Source organism: Nicotiana attenuata, unplaced genomic scaffold, assembly GCF_001879085.1.
Source record: "Nicotiana attenuata strain UT unplaced genomic scaffold, NIATTr2, whole genome shotgun sequence".
Taxonomy (NCBI): domain Eukaryota; kingdom Viridiplantae; phylum Streptophyta; class Magnoliopsida; order Solanales; family Solanaceae; genus Nicotiana; species Nicotiana attenuata.
The window spans coordinates 172,614-191,965 of NW_017671392.1; the positions used below are offsets into that span (position 1 = coordinate 172,614).

Below are 19,352 nucleotides of genomic sequence, written 5' to 3' on the forward strand. Positions count from 1 at the left end.
AAATTTTGAATTCTACAATTTTGAATTCAGTTCGTCGAAGCTGTTAGTAGTTGAATCTGTTCGTATTTTTAGAAGCTGTTCGTTCTTTTTTTTTTCGAGATTTGAATTGTAGTTCTAGAGGAAAATAAGCAGATTTGAAATTTAGTTTCCCTTTTAAAAATTAAATTTAATGTAGAATCAATTAATCCCAAGATTCTCTCCTTATTTTTAGCGCGTTTTTTAAGGAATATTCTGCCCTTTTAATACCTAATAAACGAATGGTATAAAATTTGTAGGAAAAATGTGGACTGGGCGGGTAATTTACATACAATGCACATTTTGGTAATAAAGTTTCACATATGGTATAGATAAGAAAAAACCTCTTATTTCGTTGATTCCTTTCGATGCACCCCCCCCCCCCGGGCGTGTTCCACAAAAGGTATCTATGAGGAAGTGTTTGGTACGAATAGAGTTAATGCTTTAGGGAAAAAATTATTTTCTACTTTTTAATCGGTCATTCAAGATTTGAAACTTATGAGTTTGAGATTCTAAGTTTTTAAATTATTAAGTTTTAAACTAATAAATTATTCATATTCCATGAATTTACAAGACAAATAAGATATGGACTAAAACTACGAGGTTCGTTCACACCTGTAAGCGAATCGCCTCTACTGATCAGTAGAAGATGTGTCCTAAGATCAAAAGAGGGAAAATGACTTTCTTTATGACGAAAGTTATTTTCCTACTTGTTATCTTATAGTACTTACTTCAACTAACACTTAAATATTATTATTAATTTTTAGGATATAAAGATTTTATTTAATACTATAATTTTTAATCTGAGGGACCAAAAATGCTATTATCTCTAAAAAGTAAGGAAATAAATTAGGAAAAACAAACCAAAGGGCTGAGTTTCAATTACAGAAAATAATGGGAAGCTCATTGTGATTTTCTTATATTTCATCGGAAACAAACTTACCTTTTTTTCTTTTTGCTAATGAAATGAGAGACTTTATATTAAAACATAGAAAGTGATAGACCGCATAGCGGTTTCTCCCGATTTGTCTTTATTAAAAATTTGTAAAATAAAGCCAGAGGTATTTCCCAAAATATAATGTTATCTCCTTCCGTTGTTGGTTGTTGCTTGGAGCTTTCATACTTTGCCAGAGTGTCGGATGCAGAGTTGCCTTCCCGATATATATGGGTTATCGCTTCCACTCCAACATCATTAAGAAGAAAACTGCAATCATGAAGAAGATGTGAGTAGCGGGGTTGTTCATCTTTAAATAAGTTACATAATACCTAAGAATCTGATTCCACTATAGTGGAAAAGAGATTTTTTATAAAGGAAAGTTCTAGTCCTGCTATTAGTGCCAGCAGTTCAGTATGAAAAGCGGATGTGGCAGCTACCTTCTGCGCAAAACCCACTATCCAATTGCCATTGTGGTCTCTAATGAGTCCACCAGTGCCACTTGTTTGTTTGTTTTTGTCATAGGCTCCATCAATATTTAGCTTGTAGTGGCTATTAGGTGGGAGCCATCTTATTGGTATGTGAAGCCTAGGATTTGATGTCACAGTAATTTGGGCTAGTGAAATGAATTCAGCAACTTGTGTCATGATTTTTTTGTGGCACGTTATGGACGAAGTATGATTGAAGATGTTTGAGTTCCTATTAATCCAGATGTTCCAAAGGATGAAAGGCAGTAAGGTGGAGTTTGAAGTTTTAAAGAAGGCATTTATTGTGTGGATGGTAGTGTCTTTGTGACACGTATCCTTTATCCAGTGGACAAAGTTCTGTATTTTGGGTCTTTGTAGTTTGAAAAAAGATCATAAGTTGTAGGAGTTTTTGCATGAGAAGAATATGTAATGTATATCCTCCACTACGTTCGGGCAGATCTGGAAAAGGTTTGTTCGGAGTATATTTTTTTTTTGAACAGGAAGTCTTTAGTAAGTAATTTGTGAAGTAGCCACAGGAAAGATTTCAGCTTATTTAAACACTTAAGCTGCCAAAGCCAAGAGTTATTTACAGTGTTTATTTGCGTTGTTTGGTTGTTGATCTGGAGTTGTAGTAGATAGGCTGACTTTGTGGTAAAGTTGCCGAGAGATGTTTGGTTCCAGAAAGATTGGTCAGGTTTTGTTCTGAATGTGATGTAGACGTTTTTTATTTGATGTACAGTATCAGGATGTAGGGTTAAGGATAATCTATCCAAATACCATGAATGATTTGTAAGGATTGATGACATTGTTTGTTGTTCCTCCATATATTATAAAGGCCCCTGTATTGAGTTGCGCAAACAATTATTATGAGGAATCCAGTTGTCGTTCCAGAGATGGATTTTTTTTCCATTTCCAATGTTCCAGGAAAGCCCTGTGCGGAATAGTACATTTGCTTTGGTCATGCTTTTCAATATGTATGAATCAGCATGTTAAGCTTGTGTGTTCCTGCAAGTCTATGTTGAACATATTTTGCTTGCAGAATTTTTACCCACAAGGATTGATTGCTCTTATGGAATCGCTATAGTAACCCTGCTAGCATTGCATAATTCTTTTCACTGATTTTATAAAGCCCCAGCCCTCCTAGCAATTTTGGTGTTATTACAATCTCCCAGTTAGTAAGGTGTACTTTTCTTTTCTCCGGAGTTGCACCCATTGAAAATTTCATTGGATATGGACTATGTGGTTCCTGGTGGAAGTTGGTAGTAAATTGTTTTGCATGGAATAATTTGGTATGGAGGCTAATATTGAGTGGATGAGAGTGGTTCTACCTGTCATGTTGAGAGATTTTTCTTTCCAGCCCGAAAGTTTGTTGTTTATTTTGTCAATTATGAATTGATAGTCTTTGCCTTTAGGGGAGTGGTTTATTAGGTGGAAGCCAAGGTATTTACTAAAGTTAGTAGCCTTGCAAATATTTAGGGCATTGGTAAGACAATCTTATGTGTTAATCGGAATATTTTTGGAAAATAAGTTTTGATTTTGAGAAATTAATTTTATGCACTGATTGGTAGTGAAGTGAGTTTATTATATTAATAATAGAGCTGGCGTTATGTATATCAGTACGTGCGAATAGTATCAGGTCGTCTGCAAAAAGCAGGGTGTGAGACTGGCGGCCCCGATCTACTAATCTTGACTGGTGTCCAGTCGCCATTGGGTGTTGCTTGATCAATTTGGTGGGATAAATACTGCATGTAGATGATGAAGATGTAAGGGGATAGTGGGTCTCCTTGTCGAATATCTCGCGGAGGTTTAAAGAATTGTGTTGGTTTTTCATTTATCATAATTGAAATGGTGGAGGTGGAGATACAATTCATGATTGGCTTGATTAGGTTGATGGGGAATCCTAGGTTGTAAAATGATTTGCGTATGAAGGACCATTCTAGTCTATCAAATACTTTTTATAGGTCTAGTTTAAGCATCATGTTTCTCACTCGTCCTAACATGCATTTGAAGGAGTGGATTGCTTCTTGCACTATACTTGTATTGTCAATAGCCCTTCGACCTGGGAGGAAACTACACTAATTGGGACTAATGAGATGTTTGAGGAATGGGCGAATCCTATTGACAATAATTTTGGTAATCGTTTTGTAAACTATGTTGCACAGGCTGATTGGTCTACATTGGGATATGTTTCAGGGTTTTTAACCTTTGGGATTAGTGTGATAAAGGTGGTATTGATCTCACTTGGGATGGTAAGACTCAAAAGCATCTTTACAAATTTGGGTTACAACGCATCTGATGGAATTCTAGTGCTTCTGAAAGAAAATTGGATGGAGTCCATCCGGCCCAGGCGCCTTAAGGGGTTTGAATGGCTTAATTGCTCTATGAATATCTTCCTCCAATATAGGCTTTGATAGTTGGCTTCTATCCTCCTCGGATAGAGCGTATTCAAATCACTCGTGAGATGTATTATTGCGCGACATAAGCTCAGATGAGTAGATGGTATTGTAATGGTTTAGGATATTAGAAGTAATTTCTTTGTGATTGTATGTCCAGTTACCTACAGACTCATTTAATCCTAGTATCCTATTATGTCTTCTTCTTTGGATAGTAGAAGTGCGGAAGAACTTTGTATTTGCGTCGGCTTCATTTAGCCATTGCACTCTAGATTTTAACTTCCAAAAGTCTTCTTCATTTTTTAGTACTAAATTATATTGTTCGCGAAGGTTATTTTCTAGGTTTTTATGGAATAGACATTATGATTGTTCATATTTTGCAGTCCTGCTAGTCTTGCTAGTATGACCTTTTTTGTATAGAAAATATTCGCATAAGTAGACTTATTCCAATCTTTGAAGTTTTTTTATGGCAATATGATATATGGAGGATTGGTGCCAGTGGTAATTAACAATACTGTTAAAGTTCGGATAGCTGAACCACATGCTTTCCAGTCTAAATAAATTATTAGGCTTCGTTGTTTTTTATAGTGACAATAGGAGTGGACAATGGTCTGAGTGGGTGTGGGGAAGGTGTGCTATAGTGGAGTTAGGGTGCATGCTAAGCCATGATGAGTTTTCATAGATTCGATCTAGTCTTTCCAAGATTAGGTTATTTTTAGTATTCCTAAGGTTTGACCAGGTGAATCTGGGGCCCGTAAACCCCAGATCGACCATGTTGATATTTTGGAGACAATTTAGTAGGGAATTTGCTCGATTGTTATTAATAGAGTTTCCCCCGAATTTATCCGCGGCCAAGGTAATTTTATTAAAATCCCCACACATGACCCAAGGTAGTGCGTTGGTTATAAAAATTTATTCTAGGTTAGCCCATAAAATTTTTCTATTATTAAACCTAGTACTAGCATAAACCATAGAAAGTATCCAGGGTGGGATAGTGGAACCTACCTGAACATTTGCATAGATCTCCTGATTGGTGACTGCAATGGGGTCTACATGTGCCACTTCATGATCCTTCCACAACATAATCAGCCCATGAGTAGCCTACTGAATCAACGTGTAGCATATTGGTAAACCCTAGCTTCAACATTGGTGGTTCATGTGCTGCTTCCTTTATTTTTGTCTCGGTGAGGCAGACCATGTTGGGATTGTTCCAGGAAAGAACAGCTCTGAAGTTCCTTCTGAAATCAGCTCCATTTGCTCCCCTACAGTTCCATAGTAGTATCTTCATTAAGGGTGTGTTTTGTGCTGATCTCTCTTGATGATTCCTCGTGGGAATTAGTGCAAGAGGCAGTTATTAATTGGTGGTTATGGTCTTCTTGTAGGGGGCTTGCTCCCTCAGTGTTGGAACCATCACAATGGAATAATATAAGAGGTCGATGGGTAGATCCTCATGTGGATGCCCATCTTCATGACCGGTGGAGGAACACTGATAAGGAATTTTCTTTCGGAGTTTTGGGTAGGGTTAGTGTCCGAGGCTCCATACTGTGATATTCTGGAGAACTTGATCTAGGATGCTTGCCTGAAATGGACCTATGTCTGTTGTCCCTAGTGGTGGTGGTGGAGTTTTCAAGCGTTGTATCTCCTCTAGTAGGAACTACGGCAAGAGCAATACAACCCGTTCTTCCTCTTGTGGCTTTGGTGAAGCGTGCTGGGGTGCCATAGTTGGTGATGAGCTCCATGAGTTGGGTGGTGGGGGTGTATTCCATCACGGAGCCTGGTTTGCTGCTTGTTATGTAGTTACTGCTGCCTGCATGTCCAAGATCTGATTGTTGAGTTTCAGTGCTATGATTTCTTGAACTTGTAGTAGTTGGTCGCATGCGGCATCCTCATGTTTTAGTGGAGTCCTTGGAAGACATAATGTGATAGGGTGGCCATGTTCTCTATCAGTAGAATTACTTGTTGGACCATGTAGTCGAAATTCCAATGCCTTGGGAGTTGTTGTGGTGGTACTTCCTCCTATTGCTGTGGTGGTGGAGTTTGGATTGCTTGATGGTAGTACTGTTGGTGGTGTAGTTGGAGGTTATTTTCGTAGGCTAGAGGGAACTGGTAGGGGTTGTAGTATCCGTTCAAGGGGTAGTTGTAACCCGTCGGAGGAAATTGTGTTTGAAGGTAGAAAGTTTGAGTGACTGATTGTATTTGGGTGTTCGTTGTACGGGAAAGATGATGAGTTGGGAATGGGGGTTGTTAGTAGCGCGCATCGTTCCCCAGATTTCTCCTGCTTGGTTCCCCGTAGATCCAGGCTAAATTGTTTCTCATAGGTGATCGAGGCATTTTCCAATTTCAGTGTTCGAGAGTGCTCTGAGTTTGGTTGTGGGGTGGTTTGGATTGGAGTGTGAGTGTGGTTAATAAGGTGATTGTGAGGAGAAGGGGTGTGGGTAGGTATTGGTAGGGGTTCGTTATGTTGATGGGGGTGATGGGATTTGATTCGCTAGCGCTTGAGCAGTCTGAAACAAAATAGTTCAGGGATGGATTTGGTATTGCAGGTACCTGCCATGCATTTAATGCACTATCAATGACGATCATTCCTACTCTATATGGGGGGTGTACAGTAGCTAATATTGAGAGTTTTATGGAGTGGGTGTATATATCCCGGTTGGATCTTTTAAATGTTCTTCTTCAGTAGTACAGTGTGAGTCTGATTGCCTTTTTGGGCTGAAATATTTTATGAAACAATTGTTTCCGCGGGGATAATTTTTTGGTCATTTATTTCAGGTGAGTTAGTAATAGGGTTGGAGTTATTGGGAAGATATTTGGCGGAATGGTTATTTTTGGTGGAAAGGTTGTTTTTGGATTGTAGGGGCATAGTAGTGATTGGATTGTTTGGAGGGGTGTAGTCATTACCTGTTTTGGTATTGTAATAGGTTTTCTATAGGATGTTGTCATTTAGTGAATCTTATAGTATAGAGAAAGGGTTATGTGTGTGTATAAAGGATGTAAAGGATTTTTTCTTAGTGTCTTTCCCGCCGTGTTTGGGTGTTTCGTCACATGCCACATCATACATTGACCTGGATCCCTTTCGGACAAGTATGATTTTGGGCTCCTTTTGTGGTTGTGTAGGCTCCACTTGGTGGTCGGAATTCAAGTTACGTGGTTGTGTATTGGCGACAGGATGCGTGTGGGTATTGTGTGCACTGTGCATGTTTTCTGATTACTTGGGTGCTGTAGATTTGATGTCTACTCCAGTGCTGCTGTGTATTCCTCCGTCAGTTTTGACCATAGATCTTTCCTCTTTGATGATGGTAGTGGTTCGATACCCCTCGTACTTGCTTATTTTTTCATTTTGGGCTTCCTTACTTTGAAAGCTCAATCCTGCATCTGCAATAACTACTAGTTCTGAAACGGGTACTGGGATTTTGTTTTGAGTGTTTACCTGTTCTTTGCCTTTTCTCTTTGGGTATTCAACTGTTTTCCAAGGCCCTTCATATGCCGGTTGGCTTGTACTTTCTCCATTTCTTGACGTGGTTTCTTGTGGTTGTGTCTTCACTGTATAGTGGTTGTGTTTATGCCTTTAGCATCTACATAGGGTGCATAGGGGGTTAATGTCCTCATAATGTATCTGCTGGAGGTGGATTCCCAATAACACTGATGTTGGTATTGTTTTGCCTATTGAGGCCAGGATGCATAGTATTGTGTATCGTCCTTTAGTTGCTTATGCTGTGCAATTGTCGATTTTTACTAGTGTTCCTAGCATTTGGCTAATCCTTTTTAGAATCGTTATGTCGTAAAATTCAGTTGGTAGGGCTTGCAGGCGTATCCATTTTGTGGTTGTGATTGATTTTGCTTCATATGGATTGAACTTTGGCTCCCATTGTCGGATTGATAGGTATTGTGATCCAATGAACCATGGGCCCTGCTGTAGGGCTTTGTTGTAGATTTCTCGTGAAGTAAACTTTAGAGGTAGAATCATTCCCCAAGTCTATTAGATTTAGGGCTTCTGCTTATCTCCATAACATGTGTACTTTATCTCTTAGATAGACGTATCCTAGTCGTTTCCCAAGAAGTTTTATGATGATAGATTGCTTCCATGGTTGATATAGCCTTTCTTTATCTTGTGCTGAAATAGGTATAAAGTTAGGGTGGTTTCCCGGATTTGCGTTTTTATCTTCAAGAGATATATTATTGAAAACCTCGCATTCAAAATCCAATGGTGTGCTGTTGTTGCCAGGGGAGGTTAGTTGTTATATGCCAATTCAGAGAATTAATAGAGTCAGGAAGTTAGTTTGTTAATACAAGGCATATTTGTCATTTACTATGAAATGTAATTAGTTGAAAAGGGGTTAAGGGCTACGAGAGTGCCAGTTTCCGTTACACTTTCAGTTAGGAGAGTTAGGGCATTTCAATTCGTTCAATTGCTGCGTATAAAGTAGGGGAATCTTGTATCACTGGGAATTATCGGAAATAATATCATCTTGATCCTTCTCTTTTCTTCTTCTTTTCAGTTTTCTTTAGCAATTCTTGTTCAGGAGCTATTCTTTTCATTTTGTTCCTTAAATATTTGCGACTATTTCCTGTGACTCAATTTTGTACTAACAATTTGGTATCAGAGCTAGCGATTCTTGGCAAGGCATAGCGCCAGAGACGACGAGAAATAGTGAGGTGCGCCGTGAATTAGATGAAATCAGAGAGTAAGTTCGTATCATGGGTGAACGACATGACGATGTGATTGGAGAAATCCGAAAACTGATAGCCGCCATGACTGTTAACAATCAAGCCCAGGCAGTTCCTCCGGCGGTACCCGCAGCTTCAGCACAGGCGGTGCTGGCAGATGATAGGGGAATTCCAGTGAATGGCGGTGTTCATCAGATGTATGGGGCTGGAAATTGTAATCATATGAATACTCGATATTCAAGAGTGGAATTTCCCAGATTTGGTGGTGATGATTTGCGAGGCTGGGTGTATCGATGCCACCAATTTTTTGATGTTGATGGAACCCCAGAGTATATGAAGGTGAAATTGGCCTCAATTCACATGGAAGGTAGAGCTCTTCAATGGTACCAAACGTTATTGAAGTCAAGATTGGGTAGGGAACTCCCAAATTGGAACGATTATGTTTGAGCTTTGCATCTTAGGTTTGGGCATACTCTGCATGCGGATCCGATGTCTGAACTAGTGGGGTTGAAACAAAATAGGAGTGTTCAGGATTCTTAGACGAATTTGATAAGACATTGAACTAGGTTGATTTGACAGAGGAATATTCCATCAGTTGTTTTTTGAAGGGACTAAAACCTGAGATCGAGGTTCCAAGTTCGTATGTTGGCGCCAAGAACCTTAATGAAAGCTTAAAGTTTGGCCAAATCGGCTGAGCAATCTTTAAAGTTACAGAGAGGATATAATCAGTCAAGTATTAGGAATTCTCGAGCCTTACTTCCTGCGCCAAGTTCTTCGTGGAATTCAAATTCGAGAAGTTATCTTCATAGACAAATACCTGAGGGCAGTAAAGGGTATGTGAAAACATCAAGAAGATTGACAGCGGCGGAGATGGATGAAAAAAAGGCCAAGGGGTTGTGTTATTGGTGTGATAAAAAATACACCCTTTACCATAATTGCAAGAAGGGGAAGCAGTTATTCATTCTTGAAGTGGATGACGAGGTTGAAGAGTTGAATTTTGAAGAGAATAGGGTGGAGAATGATAATCTTGAAGAACCTGCATTGAACCCTCAAATGTCAGTTCATGCAATGGACGGCACAATGGATTACAGAACTATCAAGGTCAAGGGATCTGTCAAAGGTAAAATGGTTCATGTTTTAATAGATTCTGGATCAACACACAATTTTATGGATGTAAATATTGCGAAAAGGCTAGGAATTCAGCTTGAAATAATCCCACCCTTTTCTATGGCCGTTGCTAATGGGACCACGGTTAACAATTCTTTTATGAGCAAAAAAGTCAAATGGAGAATGCAGGGGGTAGATTTTATGGTCGGCATGTTAGTTATACCATTAGGAGGAGCTAATGTGGTGTTAGGAATCCAATGGCCTGTCACTTTAGGGGATATCAGATGGAATTTCAACCAGATTAAGATGGAATTCCAAATAGGCGGGAAGAAGATTCCATTGAGGGGAAGTTCACCTGGAGAGTCTAAAGTGATCAATGGTGAAAAGATGCAAAAATTGTTGAATAAAAGTGTCCAACTAAGTATGGTGACAGTGACCTTTGTGAAGCACACAGCTGTTCAGAATCTGAATTTATTAGAAATGCAGTTGAATGGAAATGGTAAGAATTTACCATCTGATTTACAGCAATTACTTGATAAGTATTCTCATATTTTTGATGTTCCTGGTGAATTGCCACCTCATAGGAGACATGACCACAGAATTGTATTGAAAGATGGGGTTTCTCCCATTAATGTGAGGCCCTATAGATACCCTGCCACCCAAAAAGATGAAATAGAGAAAATGATAAAAGAGTTAGTGCAGTCTGGGGTTATTAGGCCTAGTATGAGTCCCTATTCCCTCCTATTGTGATGGTTAAGAAGAAAGATGGGTCTTGGAGGATGTGCATTGATTATAAGGAATTAAAAAAAGGGACAGTAAAAGATAAATTTCCCATTCCAGTAATTGAAGAGTTGTTGGATGAACTAGTTGGAGCAAAATTCTTTTCTAAACTGGATCTTAGCTCCAGATACCATCAAATTAGAATGTGTCCCGCTGATATTGAGTAAAATGCATTCCGATCACACCATGGTCATTATGAGTTTGTTGTAATGTCTTTTGGTCTCACAAATGCCCCTTCCACTTTCCAAAGTTTAATGAACCATATTTTTCAGTCACATTTGAGGAAATTCATCTAAGTTTTCTTTGATGATATCCTTATATATAGTCCGCGTTGGTCCAGTCACCTGGCACATTTGGAGACGGCTTTTCAAATTCTCAAAATCAACAGCTTATATGGGAAATGAGCAAATGTTCTTTTGCGGCGAGAGAGGTGGAATCCTTGGGTCATGGGACTGGGGTGGTTGCAGAACCAAAGAAGTAAGAAGTTATGAGGAAGTGGCCAGCTCCTAAATCTGTCAAAGAGCTGAGAGGAGTTTTGGACTAACAGGGTACTATAGAAGATTAATTAAGGGCTATGGATTGTTAGCTAGGCCTTTGAATGAGTTATTTAAGAAAGGATCCTTTCAGTGGACTAAAGTAGCCGAGCAGGCATTTTGTGAACTGAAAAACATCGTGTCTGCCCCTCATGTGTTAGCCCTACCCAATTTTACTGAAGAATTCACTATTGAATTTGTCACGCCCCATACCTGGAGAGGCGTGGCTGGCACCCAGTGCCTCACTGGCCCGAGCGAACCACTCTGCAACTCTTTTTTTCTTTGTAACTATCATAGGCCAACATGGCCACAACTCGTAATGTATAACTATAGGTGGGCAACACTGTATCACTAAACTATTTTTCTTAAAACATGAATACATATGGGCCGACAAGGCCTCTGACATACTGTACAAAATGAACCTTTGTCTACAAAGCCTCTAAGATTATTTGACATCAAATGGGACAGGGTACCGGCCTACCCATAAGTCTGTAGAAAACTTCTGACACGATGACTCATAGACTCGACTACACTCCGAATGAGTTGGAGTCTTACCGATCCTTCGCTGAAGCCAATCTCGTCTACTATGAGGGCTCGTCAAACTGATTATCTATACCTGCAGGCATGAATGCAGCGCCCCCAACAAAAGGACGTCAGTACAAATAATGTACTAAGTATATAATGCATGTAAATCGGTATATAAAGAACATGGGAGAAACATGGAGTAAAGGACTCAACCTGTAAGTCTAGATAGCTCTGTAAATCATGAAATATTTAATATATCATGCATATGCATATAAATGTCATGTAATGCATAGGTCTGTACGTACATAACATCATCAAGCCTCTGAGGGCATCCCATCATATCGTCTCGTCCACTGTGGGCAAATTATCGACGTATACCAACTGATCAGGTGGTGGTGCGTATATGACGCTGTAACCTTTTCCCATATCCCATATACATAAATATACATACATACGCGTACATAACACCGTCTGAGTCATGGGTAAATGCACATGTATAAATGCATGAAATGCATGAAAATATGTTAATAATCTCAATATTCATTGCGGATAAACTTTATCAACTGCGTATTATTCTGAGGCCCATGAACAGAAGATATAATAATATGTCACATGGAGAATCAAGAATACAGAGACCCCTAGTATCACTATAAATAGAGTCGTTTATGAAAATTTTGCGTTTGCTCGTTTCTTCTGTATAATTGGATCATGCCAAAGAGAAAGAAGGGATAGCCTTAACATACCTGAGCCGATTCTCTAGACAATCCCTCTAAAATTCACCACACCTTCACTGTTGTGTTCAATTCAGTATCACACTGATGCAGTGAGTAACGTACAAGCAACAATAAACATTGGAATAGAAGGCAAGGAAGAAAAGAGAATATAATATTGACACCGGACCCAACCTCACAATGTTTGTGATACACCCGTTTAATGCAATACACCGAGGCATATGATCAAAAAATTATTTCACACCCCATGATGAAACAAGAATTATATCAAGAATAGATTTTCAAGATATCAACAACAATTTTGGAGGTTGGGCAGAGGAAATAAAATCAGAAAGAATTGATCATTCATATCCCAGAGGAAATGAGTTATTTTGGGACAAGCTTCTCTAAGGGTGTCTGTTCATATGAAAGCAACCATTCCAAAACCACAAACTTACGAGACATAGTATACCCCATGATGATAGTGCTACCAAACAAACCTCCAGAAAATATACACTTATTGCCATTACGGGGAAAATCTCATTCATCTCATACTCCAATGGCAATATTGCAGTTAGGTAAAACAGTATATTGTAACACATTCTTTTCTGTATGCCAACTCTCACAGATGCAGTTTAATCCACCTTAAAATTTCCCAAGTCTCGAGTGTCCAATACCAACTTAAAAGAGTAGGACTCAAACTCAAAACGTGCACAAAAAACTCAAGTCCACTGACACATTGTAGAAAGATGCAATGTTCTGATGGAAAATAATCATCATTTGACACTTGAACATCCAAATAGTGTAGCGTGAACGATACCCCAACCAAACTAACACCATGCTTTTAGAGTATATACTTCCAAGGATTGTAGCTTGAACATCACCCAATCAAACTATTAGCAAGCTTTTAAAGTGCATAAAGGAGAGACACCTGGCAAATTCATCAACAATAACTAGGACCACAATTTACCTCAGATGGCCACCTAATTAAAAGGGACAATGAGTCATTTGTTTGGTTTAGTGGCTTGCTGCCACGTGGGGGTGGGGTGGGGTGGGATAAGTTTAATCTTTATCCACTTATTAGGTAATTAGGTAATGTCCCGTTACTCGGTAATTAACCAATTACTCGCATAATTAAGAATTATTTCAAATTACTTAAAATTTTACTTATTTTTAATACACTTTATACATCCTGCTATCATGGTCATATGGTACCACATAAAATAAATATATATACTATTATTTCGTTAAAACATCCATGTAAAAATATATATATTTTCTCAACTTTTAATTTTTCTAATCTCGTACAAAGAGTAAAAAAAAAAAATTCTCATACGCTTAATTCTTAAAATGGTAAAAAGATAACCTTCTTTTCTTGTGCGAAAATAATTTCTATCTTTACAATAAAGAAAATCTCATAAACCTTCTCATATTATGAGTATAACTTACCATATCCGAAAATAGTAAACTATCCAAAATTATATTTATAAAATTTTTACTAAAATACTCTACTTAAAAAAAAAATACCACACTAACATAATACCTAACGGTATTAAGGTTGGTAAACTTACGGTGTCTTAATCCTTCAAGCTCATATGGATTACTACGACTTATCCTAATATTAAAATATGGGATGTAACAGAATTTGATGCTTGTGGAGATGGTATTGGAGCAGTATTGATGCAGGCAGGCCATCCCCTGGCATTTTTCAGTAAGGCCTTGGGATCTCAGTACATTAAACTATCAGTATGCGAGAAGGAAATGATGGCAATAGTTGCTGCAGTTCAGAGATAGAGACACTACCTGGTTGGAAGGCATTTCATTATCAAAACTGATCATCAAAGTCTGAAATACTTGATGGAGCAGAAAATTTCTACCTCTAGTCAACAGAGGTGGATAGCCAAGTTATTGGGATATGATTTCACCATTGTGTATAAGAAAGGGAAGGAGAATCTTGGGGCAAACGCTTTGTCCAAGGTAGCTAACGTGATTGGTAATCTACAAGCAATATCGTTTGTGACTGGTCAACTAGTACAACAACTTCAGGATTCATATAGGGAGGATCAATAACTCTCTAAGCTGATTGCATAGCTCCAGCAAAATGCTAATAGTAAACCTGGTTATCTATATAGAGATGGAATATTCTATAGAAAAGGAAAGATTATAATTGGGAAGGATCAAGCTCTCATGCAACATCTTCTTCAATTGTATAATGACAGTGCTATTGGTGGACATTCAGGCATATTGGGACCTTGTAGAGGCTTAAACATATTTACTACTGGAAAGGCATGAAATCAGATGTTTACAAGCATGTGCAAGAATGTGAAGTGTGTCAAAAGAATAAATGTGAAACTGGGGCTACACCTGGTCTTTTACAGCCGTTCCCTATTCCCAAAAGAGTATGGCAAGACATCAATATGGATTCTGTGGAGGGATTGCCAAATTCATTTGGAAAGACTATTGTTTTAGTGGTGGTGGACAGGTTGAGCAAGTATGCTCACTTCATGACATTAAAACATCCTTTTACTGCTGAAATGCTAGCTCAGACTTTTATAGAGCATGTTTACAAACTTCATGGACTACCACAGACTATAGTAAATGATAGAGACACTATTTTTCTCAGCAAATTTTGGCAAGAGCTCTTTAGTCTTCTAGGAGTAGCTTTGCATCATTCAACAGCCTATCATCGTCAAAGTGATGGACAAACTGAAGCAGTCAACAAGTGTTTAGAGGGCTACTTGAGATGTATTTGTGGTGATAGGCCAAAGCATTGGACTACTTGGTTACCACTTGCCGAATAGCGGTATAACACTAATTTTCACAGCTCTATTAGGACTAACTCCACCACTTCATGATCTTCCCTATTTTCCTCAAAGTTCAATGATAGAAGCTGTGGACAGGAGTTCGCAGGCAAGGGAATCTGCTATTCGGCTGTTGAAACACCATTTATGTTTAGCTCAACACGAGATGGAGATGCAGAAAGATAAGAAGAGGTCAGAAAGGTCTTTTATGGTTGATGCTCGGGTGTATATTAAGATGCAACCTTATAGACAGCTTTCAGTAAGAGGGAGTGACTACTCAAAGGTTAGTCCTAAGTATTTTGGACCATTTCGTGTAGTAAAGAAGATTGGCCAGGTTGCATATCAGTTGGGGTTACCACCTAATGCTAAGATTCATAACACCTTTTATGTGTCTCAGTTGAAGAAAAAGGTGGGGAATAGACCAGTTCTTCCTTATCGTCCAGTTTCCTTATCCTCTAATGGTTATATACTGTAGGAGCCAGAAGCTATCAAGGATATGAAGATTTTCCAGAAATATCATAGAGCTGTAACACAAGTCCTTGTCAAATGGTTTAACTGTTCAGAAGCTGACAACACTTGGATGGATTTGCAAGAGCGGCAGAGACAATTTCCTCATTTTAATCCTTGAGGACAAGGATTCTTTCAAGGGAGGAGTAGTTGTTATATGCCAATTCAGAGAGTTAATAGAGCCAGGATTAGTTTGTTAGTACAAGGGCATATTTGTCATTTAATATAAAATGTAATTAGTTGAAAAGTGGTTAAGGGCTACGGGAGTACAATTTCTGTTACACATTTCAGTTAAGAGAGTTAGGCATTTCAATTCATTCAATTGTTGCGTATAAAAGTAGGGGAATCTTGTATCATTGGAAATTATGGTAAATAATATCATCTCGATCCTTCTCTCTTCTTCTTCTCTTTAGTTTTCTTCAGCAATTCTTGTTCAGGAGCTATTCTTTTCATTTGGTTCCTTAGAGATTTGCGACTATTTCCTGCGACTCAGTTTTGGTACTAACATTAGTTTTTCCTTGAAGCTATCTTTCTTGTCCTTTCCTTTGGTTTGTTTACGCTACCAAGTAATTGATCTGCCTCTTCATCGTTCATTACTGTATCCTGCATGGTTTCATTTGCTATTGTGTTTTACTGATTGATCTACACTTCTCTCTCTATTTTTCTAGAGAGAAGGCAGAGGAAACAAATTTTTCCTATTCCATTCTTTCTCAGCTTCTATTCCACTGACTTGTCAGATTGAATACATATTCTGCTAAAGTAATTGACTATATTGAAAGATACTCTGCAATATAAGGAAACAAACTTACCTTTCCTCCTAGTTTGCTGTCACTTTGAGCTCTCTGTTGCAAATAATTGAAAATTTAGCCACTGTCAAGCTTGCTCTTCCCATCACTCATCAAAGTATTTTTCTTCCAAAATAGCTAAAATTGCTATAAACATATCCTTAAAGACTCCTCATAGACTCCTTGAAGAAAAGTTCATTACTTTCTTAAAATCATGTAAAACTATAAAGCAAGTCAAACAGATTCAAACACAAATTATAACTCAATGTATTGGCTATACCCAATACATTATCCCTCCTCTTTTGTTAAAATGTATGGAGTTAAGGCATATTTCCTATACCCACCATGTGTTCGATCAAATTCCTGAGTTAGATGCTTCTCCTTTTAACATAATGTTCAAAGGGTATCTCCAGAATGATATGTACAGAGATGTAGTAGTGTTGTTTCGGAGAATGATGGATGAAGATGTTAGGCCGAATTGTTTTACTTTTCCTATGGTTTTGAAGTCTTGTGTAAAGTTGTTAGCTTTGGTAGAAGGTAAACAAGTGCATGCTGTTGTGCTAAAGTTTGGATTTTTGAGTAATAGTTTTGTGGGTACTACGTTGATCGATATGTATTCGACTGTGGGAAGAGTGAAATGCGCTTATAGGGTGTTTAATGAGATGGTTTTACGGAATGTGTTTACATGGACTTCTATGATCAACGGATATGTTGCCAATGGCGATTTGGCATCAGCAAGAATGCTTTTTGACTTAGCGCCTGAGCGAGATGTTGTATTATGGAATAGGATGGTTACAGGATACATTGACTGTCGGGATATGGTGGAGGCTAGAAAGCTTTTCGATGTGATGCCAAATAAGGATTTAATGTCCTGGAATACTTTGTTGAATGGATATGCTAATAGTGGGGATGTTGAGGGGTGTGAGAAGCTTTTCGAAGTGATGCAAGAAAGAAATATTTTTTCCTGGAATGGTTTGATTGGAGGGTATGCTCACAATGGACATTTTAATGAGGTCATTGATGCCTTTAAGAGGATGCTAAATGAGTCTGATGTGCAGCCTAATGATGCCACTCTTGTGAATGTGTTGTCTGCTTGCACGAGATTAGGTGCTCTTGATCTGGGTAAGTGGGTGCATGTATATGCCGAGAGCAACGGCTATAAGCACAATGTGTATGTTGCCAATGGGTTGATTGATATGTATGCAAAATGTGGGGTGGTTGATAATGCAGTTGATGTGTTTACGAGCATGGATAAAAGGGATTTGATTTCCTGGAACACCATCATTAATGGCTTAGCAGTGCATGGTTGTGGTAGTGATGCCTTGAGTTTGTTTGCAGAGATGAAGAATTCTGGAGTTAAACCAGATGGAATTACTTTTATTGGTGTGTTATGTGCGTGTTCTCACATGGGTTTAGTTGCAGATGGTTTTGCCTATTTTAACTCGATGATGAATGAATATTCCATCGTGCCTCAAATTGAGCATTATGGTTGCATGGTTGATCTGTTGGGACGAGCTGGTCTTTTGGAGCAGGCGGTGAATTTTGTGGAGAAGATGCCTGTACGAGCCGATGCTATCATTTGGACTGCATTACTTGGTGCATGTAGAATATACAAGAACATTGACTTTGCGAGACTAGCTCTTCAGAAACTTATTGAGCTTGATCCGAAAAACCCTGCAAATTATGTTATGCTTGCAAATATCTGTGGTGATGCTCGGAGGTGGAAAGATGTGGCAGAGCTGAAAGTGGCGATGAGGGACACTGGGTCCCGGAAGGTACCAGGATGCAGCTTGATTGAGGTTGAAGATGAAGTGGCCGAGTTCTATTGCTTTGACGAGAGGCATTCCAAGTCAAAAGAGATATATGGAGCCTTGAGAGGATTGATGAAGGCATTAAGATCCTCTGGATATATTCCAGACTTCATGGAGGTTGGTCAAGAAAGTCCAGGATTTATAATGGATTAAAAGTTCTTTGTTTCTTGAACATATCGCGATTTCTTTGATCAAAATCTCTTTAAAATGTTTCATCAGTATCACTGCAGTCCAAATCTTGTCCACTTCAGCCTTCAGATGTTGGAAAATGAGGTGTAAGTTTGTCTCGTTTCCTCGGTCGAGTGCATTGATAGTTTCAAAATACACTAGTTTTTCTTTGATATTCATTGTTCTGTAAGGCAATGAACACTTGAGTTGCTACATGGCGCACCAGTCACATTACTTCAATGTAAGTGTAATTTAGAATATTTACACTAGTTCAAAATCTAACTTCTGGAAAGAACTGGCCTCTCCGATTGTCACTTAGGCTTTGAGGAGGTAAGGAACAAGCTTGTCCGATTCTCACTTAGGCTTTGAGGAGGTAAGGTATCATGTCCCTCCTTCATGTATTCAACTTTAGATCTTAATATACAAGATAGGGGTCAATGCCAAATCCCTCATCACCACGGGTGGGTAGAACCTGAGGTTGATTGGCTTTAATTTAGAAAAAAAAAAGGTTGTATACTTCAATTGCTTATATCATGGAATACCCATAGTGCCTGCACATCACTTTATGAAAATGAGAGGAAACTTGCCAGATTTTTCCATTACAGGTTACTGATCATGTAGTAGTGTCTTCTATAGAAGCTGCATAATAATGTTTGAAAGCCTCTTCAAACTAATTTTAATTTGCATTTGGCCTGGGAAGATGAAACAAATGCGGACTTGTATAGAATCTGAATTTGGATAGTCATTTCTAGTTATGATAGGTGAAAAGCATTGCTATTTTAGTTAACATGATAATCAAAGGGTTTGCAATTTCATGAGTTACTTCTTTTTGATATATGGTGTTTGGATCAGTAATATAGCATTCAAGCTGGCTCCTTTTCAAGCATTTGACTCTTGATAGTTATGTCTATATGCTTGTGTGCCTCTTCTTTTTCTTTTTTTTCATGCTTTATGTTCCCTCAATGACTTGAATTATAATTATTTTTCTGCTTGCTTGACCAGATTGAACAACAAAACTTAAGTTCAAGTGTCATATGCTGTCGGTCATAGGAATAACAGATAACATGCAGGCTGTTGTTCTTGGCCTTAAATTCGTTCTTGTTTTGCATTCTTCGAAACTTCCTCCTGACCAGATCATCCATATTCTT

General features: G+C 38.5%; 1 protein-coding gene across 1 annotated transcript; it reads left to right on the plus strand.

Annotated features, from left to right (window-relative positions):
* Positions 1-14,832: 14,832 nt before the first annotated feature.
* On the plus strand, positions 14,833-19,113 carry LOC109208012 (pentatricopeptide repeat-containing protein At3g29230). Its single transcript, XM_019371012.1, has one exon. The coding sequence runs from the start codon at positions 16,540-16,542 to the stop codon at positions 18,187-18,189; it is 1,650 nt and encodes a 549-aa protein (XP_019226557.1). The 5' UTR covers positions 14,833-16,539; the 3' UTR covers positions 18,190-19,113.
* Positions 19,114-19,352: the final 239 nt, after the last annotated feature.

Coding starts and splice junctions, on each gene's coding strand:
- LOC109208012 (XM_019371012.1), top strand. CDS start 16,540: ATGGAGTTAAGGCATATTTCCTATACCCACCATGTGTTCGATCAAATT.